Raw genomic sequence first — 19,279 nt, forward strand, 5'->3', positions numbered from 1 at the left:
TGCTTCATACACAAAACTGCCATTGATTATATCCAGCACATCTCATTGAATGTAAATTCTTATTGTATCATTAGCCTCTTTGAGCTTCACCTCTTCAAACAATAAAACCCCTTTCATTGTACCAATTTTATTAGTAATATAAACATTGCTTGGTTTCTGCTAGCTAGGTGCCAGATTTCACTCACCTTCTTGAAGGCTCTATTCAAAAAATGCAAATATACTCCACCTTTCTCTTTACATCTCAAAACTAGTACACATCAAAGCACCCAGACTAGCTGTCTTTAATCCAATTAAGACACACCCACAGACTAAAACTCTATTTTGAAAGAAAATATTTCCCAATAATATTATATCCAATAATAGCTTCATGACACAGTCCTTTTCCCTTTCCAAACTGCTGTAATTACTCCCACCGCACCCTCCCACTTTTAAAAACCAAACTTTGGATCACTCACATCTTGCAAACAACTCCCAGAGACTGCGATATCCATGCTCATCTTTTCCCCCATATCTGTCTGTAGCTCACCAATCAGGTTTCTGCACCACCACAGCATCTTCTAATGACTGGGGCCACTGTGCACTTCCCCTCAAAATCTCTGTAACTTTGACACAGTCATCCACACTACCTTCCAACATATCTCCTCCACGGTCCAGCTCAGAATGTCGGCCCTCAGTTGGTTCTACTCCTATCTATCCAATCACAGCCACAGCAATTACATCTTTTCCCACTCCTGCACTGAGACTCTGGAGTCACAGACAAAGTTATCAGGTTAATGGAAAGACAAAAGCCTTTAACTCTGCTAATAACTCTGCACCCTTGCCATCAATTACACCCCAGCCACTGTCACAGAATAAACAAGACTGTTAATAACTCTGGAGCACTATTCAGTCAAAAGCATAACTTTGCACACCATGCACCTTCTCAAGGACATTTAGCGATAGACTGTTATGGCACAGCTGATGGTAAATGCTGAGAAGCTCAAATCTCAAAGGGAAACTTGAAACAACTGCCACAACTGTTTTGCAATTAGTATAAATTTCGAGATGCGTGCCTTGAATTCAGCAGTAATAAGAACACAGAGTCTTATAAGTTTCTTACAAAACTAAATGAAAAGTTTATTAATAGAAGAAAAGATTTAAAGTACATGCATAGATCTACAAATTACTGCTATGATAACTGCTAAATGCCCTAGTTAAACGCAACAGGAAGGCACAGATTTTAAAAGACCCAGGCAAAGAAACATGATACCCTGATCAATCCAATTCAAAGTGAATTTTCTTAACTTCAGTTTTTTGTAGGCAGCAGCTTGAGGCTTAGATGCTGGAGGTTTTTCACACTTGTTTTAGATCTCAGAATGCCTTCCCTTACACACAGCCTTCTCTACTTCATACATATTTTCCACTCTGAATGCAAATTTCCATTGTTTCACTATGTCTTTGGGCTTTTACATCTCTTATAATAAAAATCCATCAAAGTACCAATATTACCAGTAATCTTTAGGAAAAATAAACACTGTTTCTTATCTTCTTCTGGCGAGGTATAATATTTCACTCCCTCTTTTGGAATTCAATCTAGTCTGGTTTATTTAACAATGCAAATGTTCCCTTTACACCTATGTTTACCTATCTAACATTTCAAACCTAACTTATCTTCTGTTACGTCAAAGCCTTCAGACCAGCTGCCCTTTTTCGTTTTTCATTCACGGGATGTGGGCTTCGCTGGCTGGGCCAGCATTTATTGTCTATCCCTAATTGCCCTTGAGAAGGTGGTGGTGAGCTGCCTTCTTGCATCACTGCAGTCCATGTGCTATAGGTACACCCACAGTGCTGTTAGGAAGGGAGTTCCAGGATTTTAATCCAGCGACAGTGAAGGAACGGCGATATATTGCCAAGTCAGGATAGTGAGTGACCTGAAGGGGAACTTCCAGGTGGTGGTGTTCCCATCTATCTGCTATCCTTGTCCTTCTAGATGGTAGGGTCATGGGTTTGGAAGGTGCTGTCTAAGGAGCCTTGGTGAATTCCTGCACTGCATCTTGTAGATGGTACACACTGCTGCCACTGTACATCAGTGTTGGAGGGAGTGAATGATTGCGGATGTAATGCTAATCAAGAGGGCTGCTTTATCCTGGACGGGGTCAAACTTCTTGAGTGTCGTGGGAGCTGCATTCATACAGGCAGGTGGGGAGTATTCCATCACACTCCTGACTTCTGCTTTGTAGTTGGTGGACAGGCTTTGGTAGTCAGGAGGTAAGTTATTCGTTGCAGGATTCCGAGCCTCTGACATGCTCTTGTAGCCACAGTATTTATATGGCTAGTCCAGTTCAGTTTCTGGTCAATGGTAACCCTCAGAATGTTGATAGTGGGGGATTCAATGATGGTAATGACATTGAACGTCAAGGGACGATGGTTAGGTTCACTCTTGTTGGAGATGGTCATTGCCTGGCACTTGTGTGGCACCAATTTTACTTGCCACTTGTCAGCCCAAGCCTGGATCTTGTCCCAATCTTGCTGCATTTGGACATGAACTGCTTCAGTGTCTGTGGAACTGCGAATGGTGCTGAACGTTATGCAATCATCAGCAAACATCCCCATTTCTGACACTATGATGGAAGGAAGGTCACTGCAGGAGTTCCTCAAGGTACTGTCTTAGGCCCAACTAACTTCAGCTGCTTCATCAATGACCTTATGATGGAAGGAGGGGTATTGATGAAGCAGCTGAAGATGGTTGGGCCAAGGACACTACCCTGAGGAGCTCCTGCAGTGATGTCCTGGAGCTGAGATGACTGACCTCCAACAACCACAGCCATCTTCCTTTGTGCTAGGTATGAATCCAACCAGCGGAGAGTTTTCTCCGAATCCCATTGACTCCAGTTTTGCTATGTCTCCTTGATGCCACACACGGTCAAATGCGGCCTTGATGTCAAGGGCTGTTACTCTCACCACACCTCCAGAGTTCAGCTCTTTTGTCCATGTTTGAACCAAGGCTATAATGAGGTCAGGAGCTGAATGGCTCCGGTGGAGCCCAATCTGGGCATCAGTGAGCAAGTTTTTACTATGCAAGTGCCACTTATTAGCACTGATGATGGCCCCTTCCATTACTTTATTGGTGATCAAGAGTAGACTGATGGGGCAGTAATTGGCCGGGTTGGATTTGTCTTACATTGTGTGCAGGACATGCCTGGGCAATTTTCCACATAGCCAGGTAGATGCCAGTATTATAGCTGTACTGGAATAGGGGCATGGCAAGTTTTGGAGCACAAGTCTTCAGTACTATTGCCAGAATATTGTCAGGGTCCATAGCCTTTGCATTATCCATTGCCTTCAGACGTTTCTTGATATCACGTGGAGTGAATCGAATTGGCTGAAGACTGGCATCTGTGATGCTGTGGACCTCCAAAGGAGGCCGAGATGGATCAGCTACTTGGCACTTCTGGCTGAAGATTGTAGCAAATGCATGAGCCTTAACTTTTGCACTGATGTGCTGGGCTCCCCCATCATTGAGGATGGGGATATTTGTGGAGCATCCTTCTCCAGTGAGTTGCTTAATTGTCCACCACATTCAAGACTGGATGTGGCAAGACTGCAGAGATTAGATCTGATCCATTGATTGTGGGATCGCTTAGCTCGGTCTACCACTTGCTGCTTATGCTGTTTGGCACACAAGTAATCCTGTGTGTTATAGGTTCACCAGGCTGACGCCTCATTTTTAGGTATGCCTGGTGCTGCTCCTGGCATGATCTCCTGCACTCTTCACTGAACCAGGTTTGATCCCCTGGCTTGATGGTAATGGTAGGGTGGGGGATATGCTGGGCCATGAGGTTACAGATTGTGTTTTGAGTACAATTCTGCTGCTGCTGATGGCCCTCATGCATGCCCAGTCATGCGTTGCTAGATCTGTTCGAAATCTATCCCATTTAGCACAGTGGTAGTGCCACACAACAGGATGGAGGGTATCCTCAACGTGAAGATGGGACTTCGTCTCCACAAGGATTGTGCTGTGGTCGATACTGTCATGGACAGGTGCATCTGTGGCAAGCAGATTGTTGAGGATGAAGTCAAATATGTTTTTCCCTCACCACCTGTCGCAGACCCAGTCTAGCAGCTATGTCCTTTAGGACTCGGCCAGCTCGGTCAGTAGTGGTATGCCGAGCCACTCTTGGTGATGGACATTGAAGTCCCTATCCAGAGTACATTCTGTGCTCTTGCCACCTTCAGTGCTTTCTCTAAGTGGTATTCAATCAGGAGCACTGATTCATCAGCTGAGGGGAGAAGTATGTGGTAATCAGCAGGTGGTTTCCTTGCCCATGTTTGACCTGATGCCATGTCATGGGGTCCAGAGTCAATGTTGTGGACTCCCAGGGCAACTCCCTCCCAACTGTATACCACTGTGCCACCACCTCTGCTGGGTCTGTCCTGCCGATGGTGATGGTGGTGTCTGGGACATTATCTGTAAAGTATGATTCTGTGAGGATGACTATGTCAGGCTGTTGCTTGAGACAGCTCTCCAGATGTTACTAAGGAGGAATTTTCAGGGTCGACAGGGCTGAGTTTGCCGTTGTCTTTTCCGGTACCTAGGTCGATGCAGTGGTCATTCCTTTTTTGTGACTTTGTAGCTGATTGATACAACTAAGTGTCTTGCTGGGCCATTTCAGAGGGCATTTAAGAGTCAACCACACTGTTGTGGGTCTGGACTCACATGTAGGCCAGACCAGGTAAGGATGGCAGACTTCCTTCCTTAAAGGACATTAGTGAACCAGATGGGTCTTTACGACAATCATCATTGGACTTTGAATTCAAATTCCACCATCGGCCGTGGCGGGATCCGAACCCAGGTCCCCAGAGCATCACACTGGGTCTCTGGCTTACTAGATTACTAGCCCAGCAACAATATCACTACGCCATCGCCTCCCCCTTTAATTCAATTAAGTCACACACACACTCTTACAATAAATTCCAATAGCATTATGAAAATTATATCTTCCTCACATATGTAACAAACGCTGGCCTAGCCAGCAACACCCACATCCCGTGAAAGGATAAAGAAAGTCCACTCGTTAACAAAGACAGTTTAATTTCATCTCTGTGACATCTCACTTAGTCCGCCTCCTGCTGAAACACTTAGCTTTGCTTCTGTCACCCCAGACTCAACTATATCAAAGCTCATCCCATGCCCACCTCATTCTCCATAAACTCAAATTCATTCAGAACTCTGCTTCCTGTATCTTATCTCACAACAAGACCTACTCACCCATTACAGGTGACCTTGCTGATCTACACTGACTCCAATTTAAAATCTTACTTTTGTATTCAAGTCCATTCACAATTTCTTTTCCTCTTTTCTGTAACCTCGAGAAATAGAATCAGCCTCAAACTCTGTAGTTGGATTCTGACATCTTTACATCATTCTACTGCTGATCATTGGATTCCATGTCCTAAACATTCCTTTCCTAAGCTTCACCACTTCACCCTCCTCCTTAAAACACATTTCTGACCAATCTTTCATCCATCCCTCCTAATATATTCCACTTTGGCTTTGTGTACATTTTTGATTGGGCCTCTGGTGGCTTCGGATAGTAATTCAAATTGAAAAAAGGTACTACGCAAATGCAAGTTGTTGTTGTTTACTACTACTGTCAATTGAAGCCAGGTCAGAGGGCTGCTCTCTAGTTGCTGGTGACGGGTATATATGGCCAAATTTAAAAGTAAAGAGGTGTAGGAAACAAATTGACTTAGCAAATCAAACCAACAATCATGTAACCTGCAACTTAAAAATAGGTCACTGGCTTAAGCACCTAAACATGAAAGTAAAACATCTGAAAATATTTATAATAAATACATTCTGAACAATAGCGTGAAAGTGTGACTTCAACACTGGAAGTTAATTACCCTCTCCACAGCACTTGGTAAAACGTCACCCAGAGGTATCTTTGAGCATAGGATGACAATATAATTGAAATTCATATATCTAATTTTCAGCTGTCCCAATAAAGTTCTGTTAACCATCTTCAAATATGACACTTAGGAAAGCACACTTGCAGTTGCATTTGGGGCAGAAAAAATAATTAGGACTACAATAATAATTACATTAAATGACACCAAAGCAAAAACAAAATGGAAATGTTTTTCATCCCATTTGCCTCAGTATGACTTGGTTTGCAGATCGTAACTAACATGTTGCATTTGCGTAGTGCCTTTAACGTAGGAAGCTCCAAAAGAGCCAGTGCACTACAAAGTTAACTTTGGAATTTCAGTACTTTCTCCATTCTTACATATTACTTTCCTGTTTCACAGATTCTACAACTGTATTCAAATGGGTGCTATAATCAAATACTTTTATTAAGGTCAGTTCATTCAATTTCTCTGTTGCTATCTGGAAAGAACTATTTCCTGGATATACAGAAGGTTATAAATACCCCCTGGAAGATTCCAATTTAGCTTTTATAATCGAAAGTAGTACTACATTCAGCATGTACAAAACTTCAGGAAAAGGCACAATACCTCCTGAAGGAAACAACCTGCTTTAATGAAAAATTTGAGCATAATTCTCTGACTAGACCACTTTTCAGAACAAGTGGATCAAGGCAAATCAACTACATGAACAGAGATGTATCACTGCATATACAAGGCAAACAATGATGCAAGTTTTTAAAAAGTCAGTTATGACACCAAAGTCATCAATGTCAAAGCCAATGATTCACAGTGAAATCCCTAGCCTAATATTCCTGTTGTTACTGTGCTCACTAATCTACATTAGCTCCTCGTTAAGCAACACTTCAATTTAAAATTCTCATCTTTGTTTTCAAGGCCTCCATGGTGTCACCCCTCCCTATTTCTAATCTCCTCCAGCCCTACAACCTCTACTATCTGTGGCCTCTTGAACATTTTCAATTTAAAATCGCTCCACCATTGACAGCCATGACTTCAGCAACCGAGGCCCTAAGTTATGGAATTCCCTCCCCAAATCTCTTTCCACCTTCAAGATGCTACTTAAAACCTAGCATTCTAACCAAGCTTTTGGTCATCTGCCCCAATAACCTCCCACATAGCCTGATATCAAATTCTATTTGACACTCCTGTGAAACACCTGATAGTTTTCTGTTAAAAGGTGCTACATAATGCGAGTTGTTATCGCTGTTGGGAGCACAGAGGCCAACTATATTGTCTTTATTGCTGATTACATGATGTCACCAAACTCAGCACAGGCTTAGGAGTCAAATGAGACTTTCGATTCTACATAAGGGCATACATTTAATAACCAGAGACATTTTGTCTGTCAACTACAATACTATTTGTTTTTCCAAAACATATTTTGCAGCAAGGGGTCCCAATTATTCATGAAGGATAAAATATGTTTCTTCATTTCTACTGACACATATCAACCTTCCAGCCTCCAATTGTTTCAGTACACACTCATGCCTGGACGAATACTTCTTTTGAGATGGCGATTTAGTAGTACTAGAAAAGGTGGAAGACCAGCTTAACTGCAAAAAGATGGTACAGATTCAAATAGCGAAAGCGAAGTCTTTCATGAGAAAGTTTTAACCTAGACTCGCAAATCTATTTCTATCCATTTGACGTTCACTAAAATAGGCTACAATTAAAATAAAAATTGCGACTAAAATTCCACAGGACTGATACTCGTCAGGTTTGGACCCGCGTACAACTGGTGGATGAAATCGCATTTCATGCTGCCCGACCTTCCAGACACGCAGACACAAAATAAACAAGCACAGAGGCCTACAGTGGTTCACTTTGGATGGTTAGCATTTTATGCAGCAGATTAATTATGGAGGGGGGGGGGTCGACAGTAAAGGGCTCCTTGCAGAGCTGCTGGTTAAAGTAGTGGGGTTAATGCTGAAGCTCAGTTAAACAGGGACCGTGTCGTATACCTGTGATGAAGCGCTGTTTTCAAGAACTCGGCCGAAACGCTCTGAATGTCTGTGTTCTCATATTGTTCACTTTTCAGAAGGGACAACAAAGTGGGCCCGTGATAACCCACCGACTGGCGCATGAGGTCCTTGTTCATATTCAACAGCAATTTAACTCCCGCCGACTAGACTCTTCGGCATACTGCCTCCAGAAGTTTCTTCGGATTAAGTGAGAGGTAACGTGGCGCATTGAGCAGACAGGTGAAACCAGGCAGACATTTCACCCAGTGCCAGCGGCTCGGGCCTGCGCCTGCGCACTCACCGCCACTGCCCTCCGGTCTCCGCGCGCGCATGCGCATGTGCATGTGCTCTGCTATTTCCATCTTGAGCTTGCGCATCGTCATGTTCTTTTCCCTCATTCAGCTTGCCAATTTGTGGAAAGAGGGAAAGATTTGGGGAATGCCTGTATTTACAATCTGCCTTTCACCACCTCCCGACACCTCAAAGCACTCTGCAGCCACCTTTGAAGTGTAGTCACTGTTGTAATGTAGGAACCAGAGCGTCATCTTGCACAAAACAAGCCTTCCACCGACAGCAATGTTGATCAGAGGGATAAATATTGGCCAAGACATCAGAAATAACTCGAAAATCAGAATACTGTGGGTGCTCAAAATCTGAAATGAAAGCAGGTCATGCAGCAGCTGTGGAGAGAGAAACAGTTAACGTCTCAACCTGAAAAATTAACCAGGGATAGATAACATGCATGCTCTTCTCAAAATAGTGCCATGGGACCTTTAATGTCCATCTGAGAAGGCAGACAGGGTTTTGATTTTAAGGTCTCATCCAAAGGACTTCACCTCACAGTGCAGCTCTTTCTCAGTACTGCACTGGATTGTGAGGCTAGATTTTTTTTCTGTGCTCAAGTGCTGGAGTAGGACTTGAACCTACAACCTGATACCAAGTCCATGGATGGCAGAAGGCAATGATGGGGAGAGTGTGATGGAGGAAGGGCTAATAAGGGAAAGTATCCCATCTTAACCACCTTATCCACCTGCCCTGCATCCTTCATGGATTTGTGGACATGCACTCCAAGGTCCCTCTGTGCTTCTACACTTCTCAGTATTATACAATTTATTGTGTATTCCTTTGTCTTGTTTGCCATCATCAATCTTTTTTATTCGTTCATGGTTGTGATCATCACTGGCAAGGCCAGAGTTTGTTGCCCATCCCTGACTGCCTTTGAGAAGCTGCTGTGGAGCTGCCTTCTTAAATGGTCGCAGTCCATTTGGCATAGGTACATCCACAGTGATGTTAGGAAGGGAGTTCCAGGTTTTTGGAGAGAGACAGTGAAGGAACAGTGATATATTTCCAAGTCAGTATTGTGTATGGCTTGGAGGGGAATTTGCAGATGCTGCAGGACCTCACACTACTTTGGATTGAATTCCATTTGCCATTTTTCTGCCTACCTGACCAGTCAATGATATCTTCCTAAAGTCTACAGCTTTCTTCAATTTTTGTATCATCTGCAAACCTCTTAATCATGACATGTACATTTAAGTCTAAATCATTAATAAAAGCCACAAAAACTATGATATATACCAGTAAACTATTTGACCTGAAGGCTGACAAATCTCCAGGACCAGAATGCCTGCATCCTTAAGTGGCTGCAGAGATAATTGATGCATTAGTTATGATCTTCCAAAATTCCTTAGATTCTGGAAGAATCCCAGCAGATTGGAAAATACCTAACGTAACATCTTTATTCAAGAAAGAAGGAAGACGGAAAGGAGGAAATTATAGGCCAATTGACCACTGTTTTACTGTTTATGTGTTTAGAAAACTCTTTTCGATTCCCTTTCATGCTGCTAATTTTTAACCATAGTTTCTCTTTTACCCTGTAATTTCTTTTATAGAGTACCTCTATACTCCCTACATTTGGCTTATATCTCTATTATGAATGTTGTATTTTTTGTGTCAGACGAATTAATTTTAGAATATAAATTTCAAGTGTACCTCCACTGTCAGACTGGTGGATCGACAACAACACCATTTTCTCCTGGTAGTTGTGTATTTTGAAGACCTTGTTTGTTTTCTTTTGGGCTGTTTTGTTCCCAGTGTTTCTGTTTTTTCGTAGCTGTGCTGCTTCCTTTCATCTCCTGCTTTTAGGGATTTTTGGTCAAACTAGAATTTCACATTCATTGCTAGTACCATTTAATGTTTGCGGGCTTATTTTATTGTCAGCCTTTTTTAAACCACCATTGTATCTATTTTTCACTGTCATTCTGATTGTTTCTGTTTAACCACATCTCTGCTATTTCCTTTTAAATCTCACTTTTATTGTTTTTGTTTCTTGCCGACTTGATTTCCACTTGTTTCTCTTAACTCATGCTGTCGGTGTTTGTATTTTTCAGTCCCACTCTTAGTTTTTGTATTTTTACATTGTTTTTCTCACAGCTTCTTAAAAAGAAATTCCACACATCATAATAGTTGCCAGGACTGTCCCCCAATTCGTCAATATGTTTTTCTTCCCTTTCCACATAATCTTTTTATTTAATATTCTTTTTATTACAGCATTCCTAATTTCCTATTTCCTGCATAGTCCTCATTTCACTAACACCTTGGGCCATAATTTGTTGTAGCAGGGCATCTAACTGCAAATGTCATTCATCAGACCTGCCCTTGCGTCTTTGCATGTTTGGGATTTTTAAATTTTTGCATGATAAGTTGATGAAAGTATGCTCATTGGTCTCTTCGCAAAAGCTGACTATAAAGTTTTAGGTGGCTCTAGAGCACAGACTTCCTCTTCCCTGGTGTCAATTTGAATTTGGCACTCTCTACAGGACATCTGTGATGTCTGTGAACAGGGAAAGCATTAGAGAGGCTGATCAACATTTCAGGTTGAAGAATCCTCACCGACAGAAAAAAAAAGAATTATAAATGACATTTAGATGATTGTACAAAAAATAAAAATAAGAAGTGAAACATAGATATTGGATTAAAGAAGGAACTTAAATAGAAAAACAAAAAACTTTTTAAAATACAGTTTTTTTAAAAAATCTGATGAAATGAGACTCCAAACTTATAAAATCAACTTTTCAGGGTCAAGGATGTTGTTCAACAATAATTATGACTTACTATGCCATTAAAAACTCAGTTACTCTCGATGGAACAAGGTTTAAGTTTTTCACTGGTCTTTGGTGTGATAAGGGTAACAAATTAAGCTCATGCCTTAATCGTGATTTATGTGCAGATTCAATGACAAAGACTGCAACAGCACACAATGTAGAGGAACAGGGTGTGCCGTACAGCAAATTTTGGATTTCTACTTTTCACTGTGCATGTGCAGATGCCAGAAATGACTGTTAGTTTTCCAGGTAATGAAAAGTGCTACAGCAAAATCAGGGCCATGCCTGACTTATGCAAAACCACGTCTGTTCAACTATAATAAAATATTACAAATTTTATATTTGTGAAAAATTCTTGTTAACTTCTTCTATTCAGTCCTTCCATTAGCAGTAGGGTATAATTATAATGTGACACATTAACATAAGCAGTTTCCATTCCTTGTGTGGACATAGATATTTATAACAGAAATGTAAAAATAATGGCAAAAGATGTGACTTCAAAATGGGACTTAATTATGTCTGGCTATTATTGTTCAATTATCCTGGCAAAGCCTGTTAGTTCCCATTGGCAGCGGGGTTGAGAATCGGAGGACACCAGTTTAAGGTGATTGGTAAAGGAAGAAAAAGCAACATGGAGAAAACCTTTTTGGCACAGTGGGTGGTTGGGATCTGGAATGCATTGCCTGGGAGTGTGCTAAAGGCGGATTCAAACATGACTTTTAAGAGGAGATTGGATGGGAAGCTGAAGGGAAAATATTTGTAGGGCTGCAGGGAAAGAGCGGAAGAGTGGGACTAGCTAAACTGATCTTGCAGAGGGCCGAAACTAGCTCAACAGGCTGAATGGCCTCCTTCTGTGCTGTAACTGTTCACCTGGAAACTACCTGTATGCAATTCCATGAGAGACTCAGTAATAATATATTTTAAATCTTGCATATTCATGCATTTCTTCTCTGCTCCATTTGTGTATTTATTGTCACATTTTTGTCAAAGTGTTCAAGTTGACCTTTCCCATTATCATTGTTAATGGTATCTGCTGAAATAAACTAGTTATGTTGCGTTACTTACATGATTTGGCTATTGGGTGGAATATAAAATAAATAATTGACCTGTTTTGTCAGCTCTGCTGCCTTTTCTACTTGTGGGAAATCTTCATTGTGTCCTTCGTGATGGAACATAGGAACCAGGCAAAGGTTCTCAACTACTTGACCATTTTGACCTATATGAACCTAGGACACCTGAATCTGTTAACCTATCCGTGACTTGGGGCTCAGCCTCCCTTCCCCCGCTTCCGTTTTGGGTCTAAGGTTCAGCTATCCAGGGTCACCTTTCTCGTTGCCTTCTTTTACTGTTTGCGGAATATTTTTCATGACACAATGTTTTATGTGTAATTTTATAAACACTAAACGTTGAGTTGATTGGTGAAGGTAAACATGGACAGGTAACTACACTGGTGGGGCATGGTGGGGAGGTTGGTGACTCAAGCGTGAGTAGGGTTCAACCAAAGAAGGTAGGATAGAGGTTGTTAAGGAAGGGTTGGAGAAGACAAAGAAAGGGCAATGGGAAAGCTGAGAAGGGGTATGGAGCCAATAAGAGGAGATAGATAGGGAATTGAGAGGTAAAGCAAAAGGAAAGTTGATGGCTACCACCTATTTTACACACCTGGCAAAGTTGAAACTGTGCATGTTTCTTCATCTCTGTGTCTGACAGCAATTAGTAATTAGAATTTTCTAAACATGAACATAACAGGTGATAATCAGGCTGATATAATTGTTAACATAACTAGTATCAGATGAGATAGTTGGAGATTAGTTGCTTGAAAATTCAGCTACTCAATGTCAAAGAAGGAAGGCATGTTGGGGAATTTAACCCACCCCACTGAGTGGGAGTGGTGTGGTTTGTATGCAGTTAGAATAACTGAAAAGATTTACGTGCTCCATTCCTGCTTGTTGGGTCCTTTTTCAGATGGCTAAGGTTCTCCCTCTGACTCAGCTGGAAGTCTCCTTAATATACTGTATGCTAATTGAGGTCCACCAGACTCTAACAGCATTTTACTGAGTGAGGTGCCCACTATTGGTGCCACATTCAGTAAAGCCTGGTGTGGTGGAAGAGCAGATCCTCTAAATTAAATTAGAATTTACCTCAATGGGGCTAGGAGCACCAGGATTACATGTGGTTGGGACCTGTGCTGTGCAGGCAGGTGCTGCTCGCTTTCCATACATGAAATGGCCCTAATGGCCTCCTCGACACACCTTGGTAAATTTCACTTGTCCAAGTTAACTATCTGCCTCTTAACCTGTTTTGTGCAGATAAACAGTTGGTAGGATGTAAATGAGTCTTGGTGTTTAAAATCAGCTTAGGTCTTCCACAGCCAACATCAGGCATCCTGACGAGCCTTTAATAGCTTAATGTACTTTCTGAAATTTGTGGAACAAAAAAATAAAAGACATAACCAATGTGTAATCAATAATGTCATTTTTCTAAGTAATACATTGTTAAAGAAAATACACTGTTCAAAAAAACACAATTTAACTTTTATTTGAATAAAGGTTTTCAGATTGTTCATTTAGATCTTCTTCAAATATTTTTTGATCAAAAGCTACTTGAAGCTAAGGAAAAAAGCCGACTCAGTGGTCCTAACACATATGGGAAATTAGATGCACTCCATATATTCAGATTATGTAATTTCAATTCACTTTATAGCTCAGGGTAAAAGTATTATATTGAATCCCAGCCATTGATAGAGGCTAAGGCCTTCAAATAAAAACTTAAAAGATTAAAAAACAAAGCATAGATTCAATCATGTTAGTCTGAAATGTGTGTTTTTAGACTTTTTGTTTTTTTCAAACACTTATATTGAATCTTAAAAATTTCAATTATTGGGGTTAAAATAGCAAATGAAAAGTTTTGAGCAGCTTGTGGGTATCTAGTGTCCGGATTGCACAGTGATGAATTACTCTGAAAAACAGATGTCAGTTGACATTTTTTGTCATAAGACCAGCATAAATGTGGACAATGCAATTGGTAATGGAGGTAGGAATTAATGTTTGGATAATGTTGACGCAAAAAGTATCAGAGGAGAGGAGAGACAGGTTGACGTTGAAGTGAAGGAGGACCCTTCATCAGAGCCATTAGCCCACAGTTATGGACAAATATTTTTCTTGAACTATATCTTAATTTTTTTAATTAATTCACGGCCTCAGCATATATTGCCCATCCCTAGTTGCCCTTGAGAAGAAGGTGGTGCTGAGCTGCCTTCTTGAACTTCTGCAGTCCATGTGCTATAGGTACACCCACAGTGCTGTTAGGGAGAGAGTTCCAGGATTTTGGCCCAGCAACAGTGAAGAAACGGCAATATATTTCCAAATCAGGATGGTGAGTAACTTGGAGGGGAACTTCCAATGGTGGCATTCCCATCTATCTGCTGCCCATGTCCTTCTAGATAGTAATGGTCGTGGATTTGGAAGATGCTATCTAAGGAGCCTTGATGAATTCCTGCAGTGCATTTTGTAGATGATACTCTGCTGCTAGTGTGCATTGGTGGTGGAGGGAGTGAATGTTTGTGGATGTGGTGGCAATCAAGCGGGCTGCTTTTTCCTGGGCGGTGTCAAGCTTGTGTTATGGGAGCTGCATTCATCCAGGCAAGTGGGGAGTCTCCCATCAAATTTCTGACTTGTGCCTTGTAGATAGTGGACAGCCTTTGGGGAGTCAGGAGGTGAGTTACTCGTCGCAGGATTCCTAGCTCTTGTAGCCACACTATTTATATGGCTAGTTCAGTTCAGTTTCTGGCCAATGGTAACCCTCAGGATGTTGATAGCGGGGGATTCAGTGATGGTAATGCCATTGAATGTCAAGGGGCCATGGTTAGATTCTCTCTTGTTGGAGATGGTCATTGCCTAGCACTTGTGTGGCGCAAATGTTACTTGCCACTTGTCAGCCCAAGCCTGGGTATTGTCCAGGCCTTGCTGCATTTGGACGTGGATGCATCAGTATCTGAGGATGCTTCAGTATCGTGAATGGTGCTGAACATTGTACAATCATCAGCTAACATACAGACCTTATGATGGAAGGAAGGTCATTGATGAAACTGCTAAAGATGGTTGGGCAAAGGACACTACCCTGAGGAACTCCTGCAGAGATGTCCTGGAGCTGAAATAACTGACTTCCAACAACCACAACCATCTTCCTTTGTGCTAGGTATGACTCCAACCAGTGGAGAATTTTCCCCCCGATTCCCATTGATTCCAGTTTTGCTAGGGCTCCCTTATGCCACATTCGGTCAAATGTGGCCTTGATGCCAAGGGCAGTCACTCTTACCTCACCTCGGGAGTTCAGCTCTTTTGTCCATGTTTGAACCAAGGCTCTAATAAGGTCAGGAGCTGAGTGGCCCTTGAGCAACCCAAACTGGGCATCAGTGAGCAGGTTATTGCTAAGCAAGTACTGCTTCATAGCACTGTTGATGACCCCTTCCATTACTTTACTGATGATCGAGAGTAGACTGATGGGGCAATAATTGGCTGGGTTGAATTTGTCCTACCTTTTGTATATAGGACATAACTGGGCAATTTTCCACATGGCCGTGTAGATGCCAAAGTTGTAACTGTACTGGAACAGCTTGGCTAGGGGCATGGCAAGTTCTGGAGTACGTCTTCAGTACTATTGCCGGAATGTTGTCAGGGTCCATAGCCTTTGCACTATCCAGAGCCTTCAGACGTTTCTTGATATCATGTGGAGTGAATCAAATTGGCTGAAGACTGGCATCTGTGATGCTGGGGACCTTTGGAGGAGGCCGAGATGGATCAGCCACTTGGCAGTTCTGGCTGAAGATTGTAGCAAATGCTTAAGACTTATCTTTTGCACTGATGTGCTGGGCTTCCCCATCATTGAGGATGAGGATATTTGTGGAGCCTCCTCCTCCTCCAATGAGTTACTTAATTGTCCACCACCATTCACAACTGGATGTGGCAGGACTGCAGAACTTAGATGTGATCTGTTGGTTGTGGGATCGCTTAGCTCTGTCTATCACTTGTTGCTTGTGCTGTTTGGCATGCAAGTAGTCCTGTGTTGTAGCTTCACCAGGTTGACACCTCATTTTTAGGTATGCCTGGTACTGCTCCTGGCATGACCTCCTGCACTCTTCATTGAACCAGGGCTGATCCCCTGGCTTGATGGTGATGGTAGAGTGGGAGATATGCTGAGCCATGAGGTTACAGATTGTGTTTGAGTACAATTCTGCTTCTGCTGCCATCAGCACATCCCACAGCGCCTCATGGATGCCCAGTCTTGAGTTGCTAGATCTGTTGAAAATCTATCCCATTTAGCACAGTGGTAGTGCCACACAACACGATAGAGGGTATCCTCAACATGAAGATGGGACTTTGTCTCCACAAGGATTGTGCGGTGTTCGCTCCTACTGATACTGTCATGGACAGATGCATCTGCGGCAAGCAGGTTGTTGAAGATGAGGTCAAGTATGTTTTTCCCTCACCATCTGTCGCAGACCCAGTCTAGCAGAAATGTCCTTTAGGACTCGGCCAGCTCGGTCAGTAGTGGTGCTACCGACCTAGTCTTGGTGATAGACATTGCCTCCCACCCACATTCTGTGCCCTTGTTCAATCTGGAGGATTAATCAGCTGCGGGTGGGCAGTCCTTGGTAATCAGCGGAGCTTTCCTTGCCTATGTTTGACCTGATGCCATGAGACGTCATGGGGTCTGAAGTCAATGTTGAGGACTTCCAGGGTGACTCCCACCCACCTGTATACCACTTTGCTGCCACCTCTGTTGGGTCTTTCCTGCCAGTGGGACAGGACATACCCAGGGATGGCAATGGTGATGCCTGGGACATTATCTGTAAGATATGATTCTGTGAGGATGATTTCACTGGTCTGTGAGACAGCTCTCCCAATTTTGGCAATAGCCCGCAGATGCTAGTAAGGAGGACTTTTCAGTGTCAACAGGGCTCAGTTTGTCATTGTCGTTTCCAGTGCCTAGGTCGATGCTGAGTGGTCCGTCTGGTTTCATTCCTGATACAACTGAGTGGCTTGTTAGGCCACTTCATAGGGTGTTTAAGAGTCAACCACATTGTTGTGAGTCTGGAGTCACATGTAGGCCAGACCAGGTAAGGATGGCAGATTTCCTTCCCTAAAGGTGAACCCGATGGGTTTTTACGATGATAGGCAATGGCTTCATGGTCATCATTAGACTTTTATGTCTAGATTTTTTAAATTGAATTCAAATTCCACAATTTGAACCTGGGTCACCAGAACATTACCCTGGGTTTCTGGATTACTAGTCCAGCAACAATACCGCTACGCCATTGCCTCCTCTTGTCCACTTGCTTTAATTTCTGACCTGCAATTGTAGCTTGTGTTTTTTCTCCTTCTTTTCAAATATTTTGTTTTGCCTCCATTTCACCCCAGTCCACATTACCTAATTGTTTTTACTTCTGATACTGAAGGCAAGCTGAGGTCATGTTTGATAGTCTGTTTGTCTGTAAACACCATATCTCATAAACTAATAGATGTCCATAAAACTTGGTGCACAGATAGGATATGGCCCAAGGAAGAATTGGTTCATTTTTGGTGAAATTGTGGATCTGGATTGTTTTACTTAGAATGTTGCTGATTGTTTTAGAATGTTGTGGAATGTATCAGAGGCTGTGGTGGAATTTGTCACAGCTGTCAAAATGTTAGCAGAGTTTCCAGAGCAGGTTATTGTATGTAGATTGGCCTGAAGCCTCCTCAGTGAGATCATAAAAAGATTACTATCTTCAGTTTTGTTGTTACAGGGCATCAACCAGGCAGGGAAAAGCCTCAAGGAAGAGTTCTGTTAATGTAATAACTTTGAGCTGACACAGTGTGGTGGAAGTGTGTGCTCCAGTAGTGCTCTCTTCACTTGTTCCAGCTGTGCATATCATTTGATGATTTTTTTGCATGTAATAGCTCTCCAACAAACAATTTGCAGATTGATTAACCCATCTGTGATTCTGTTGTTGCTCTCTATCTCTTTTGTATTTTAAAACCTTGTTTATATCTCTGGTACAGATCAGCAATGGTCTAATTGAATGGCAGAACAGGTTTGATGGGCTAAAAGGCCTACTAATGCCTCTGTTCTAATAAAGAGGCACAAAGACATAAGGCATTTCTTTTTGCTTCATATTTGTGGTCTGGCCAGTTGTGTACAAGCAACATTTTTGTTTACTTTAGAAGCCAGGAATCCCAGGAATGAAAGGCTTAACATATGAGGAACGTTTGAGGACTCTGGGTCTATACTCGATGGAGTTTAGAAGGATGAGGGGGGGATCTGATTGAAACTTACAGAATACTGAAAGGCCTGGATAGAGTGGACGTGGGGAAGATGTTTCCATTAGTAGGAGAGACTAGGACCCGAGGGCACAGCCTCAGAGTAAAGGGAAGATCTTTTAGAACAGAGATGAGGAGAAACTTCTTTAGCCAGAGAGTGGTAAATCTATGGAATTCATTGCCACAGAAGGCTGTGGAGGCCAGGTCATTGAGTGTATTTAAGTCCGAGATAGATAGGTTCTTGATTGGTAAGGGGATCAAAGGTTACGGGGAGAATGGGGTTGAGAAACTTATCAGCCATGATTGAATGGCAGAGCAGACTCGATGGGACGATTGGCCTAATTTCTGCTCCTATGTCTTATGTCTAAGCCCAAATTGGGTGGATTTCTCAGTAGCTTGGCAGTAATTTCCAGGGTTCATCAACCTGATTGACCAACAAACTCAACTGTAGATGGGATTTTTTTAATCAGTTGAATCCGATGAAAGCTTATTGACCTGAAACGTTAATTATCTCTCTCCACAGATGCTGCATGCGTGTTCCCAGCATTTGATTCTTTTTTAATGCGGATTTCCAGCATCCGCAGTATTTCACTTTTTGAAGCAATTCCAGACAAGTAGTTTCGGTGCGCACAGTGCGTTGCGGTTTCGGGGGAGGAAGAAAGGAGCTGTATTGACAACATCGCATCCCGGCACGTTTCTGTGCAGTCGGAATCCGCCTTTGCTGCTGCTGTTGCTGCTTTTTTTTTTGCTGCAGTCGCCGCCGCCGCCGCGCGCACCCGCCAGCCCGCCCACGGACTCCGCGCGTTCCCCGCAGCCGCGCGCGCCGAGCGCGGCCCCGCGTTCGTGGCCAATATGGTGATGCAACTCGAGAGCGATGCTTGCGGGGTGATGAAGTTTTCCTCGGAGACTCCACGTCTTTTTCCTTGCGAAAGGGGTCACCGGAAGAGGACTACAATTCCCGTCGTACCTCGGGGCCCGATCCTCCGTC

General features: G+C 42.6%; 1 protein-coding gene across 6 annotated transcripts in view; it reads right to left on the reverse strand.

Moving 5' to 3' along the window:
• ttc14 (tetratricopeptide repeat domain 14) overlaps positions 1–8,203 on the reverse strand; it is a 45,887-nt gene extending 37,684 nt beyond the window's left edge. For all 6 annotated transcript variants that reach the window (XM_078563968.1, XM_078563970.1, XM_078563969.1 and 3 more), the window contains exon 1: positions 7,890–8,203. In XM_078563968.1, coding sequence (XP_078420094.1) covers positions 7,890–8,026 — 137 coding nt within the window. In that variant the 5' untranslated portion in view covers positions 8,027–8,203. The remainder of the gene's footprint in view (positions 1–7,889) is intronic.
• Positions 8,204–19,279: the final 11,076 nt, after the last annotated feature.

This window comes from Cetorhinus maximus, chromosome 19 (genome assembly GCF_964194155.1).
Source record: "Cetorhinus maximus chromosome 19, sCetMax3.hap1.1, whole genome shotgun sequence".
In the NCBI taxonomy this organism is placed as follows: Eukaryota; Metazoa; Chordata; class Chondrichthyes; order Lamniformes; family Cetorhinidae; genus Cetorhinus; species Cetorhinus maximus.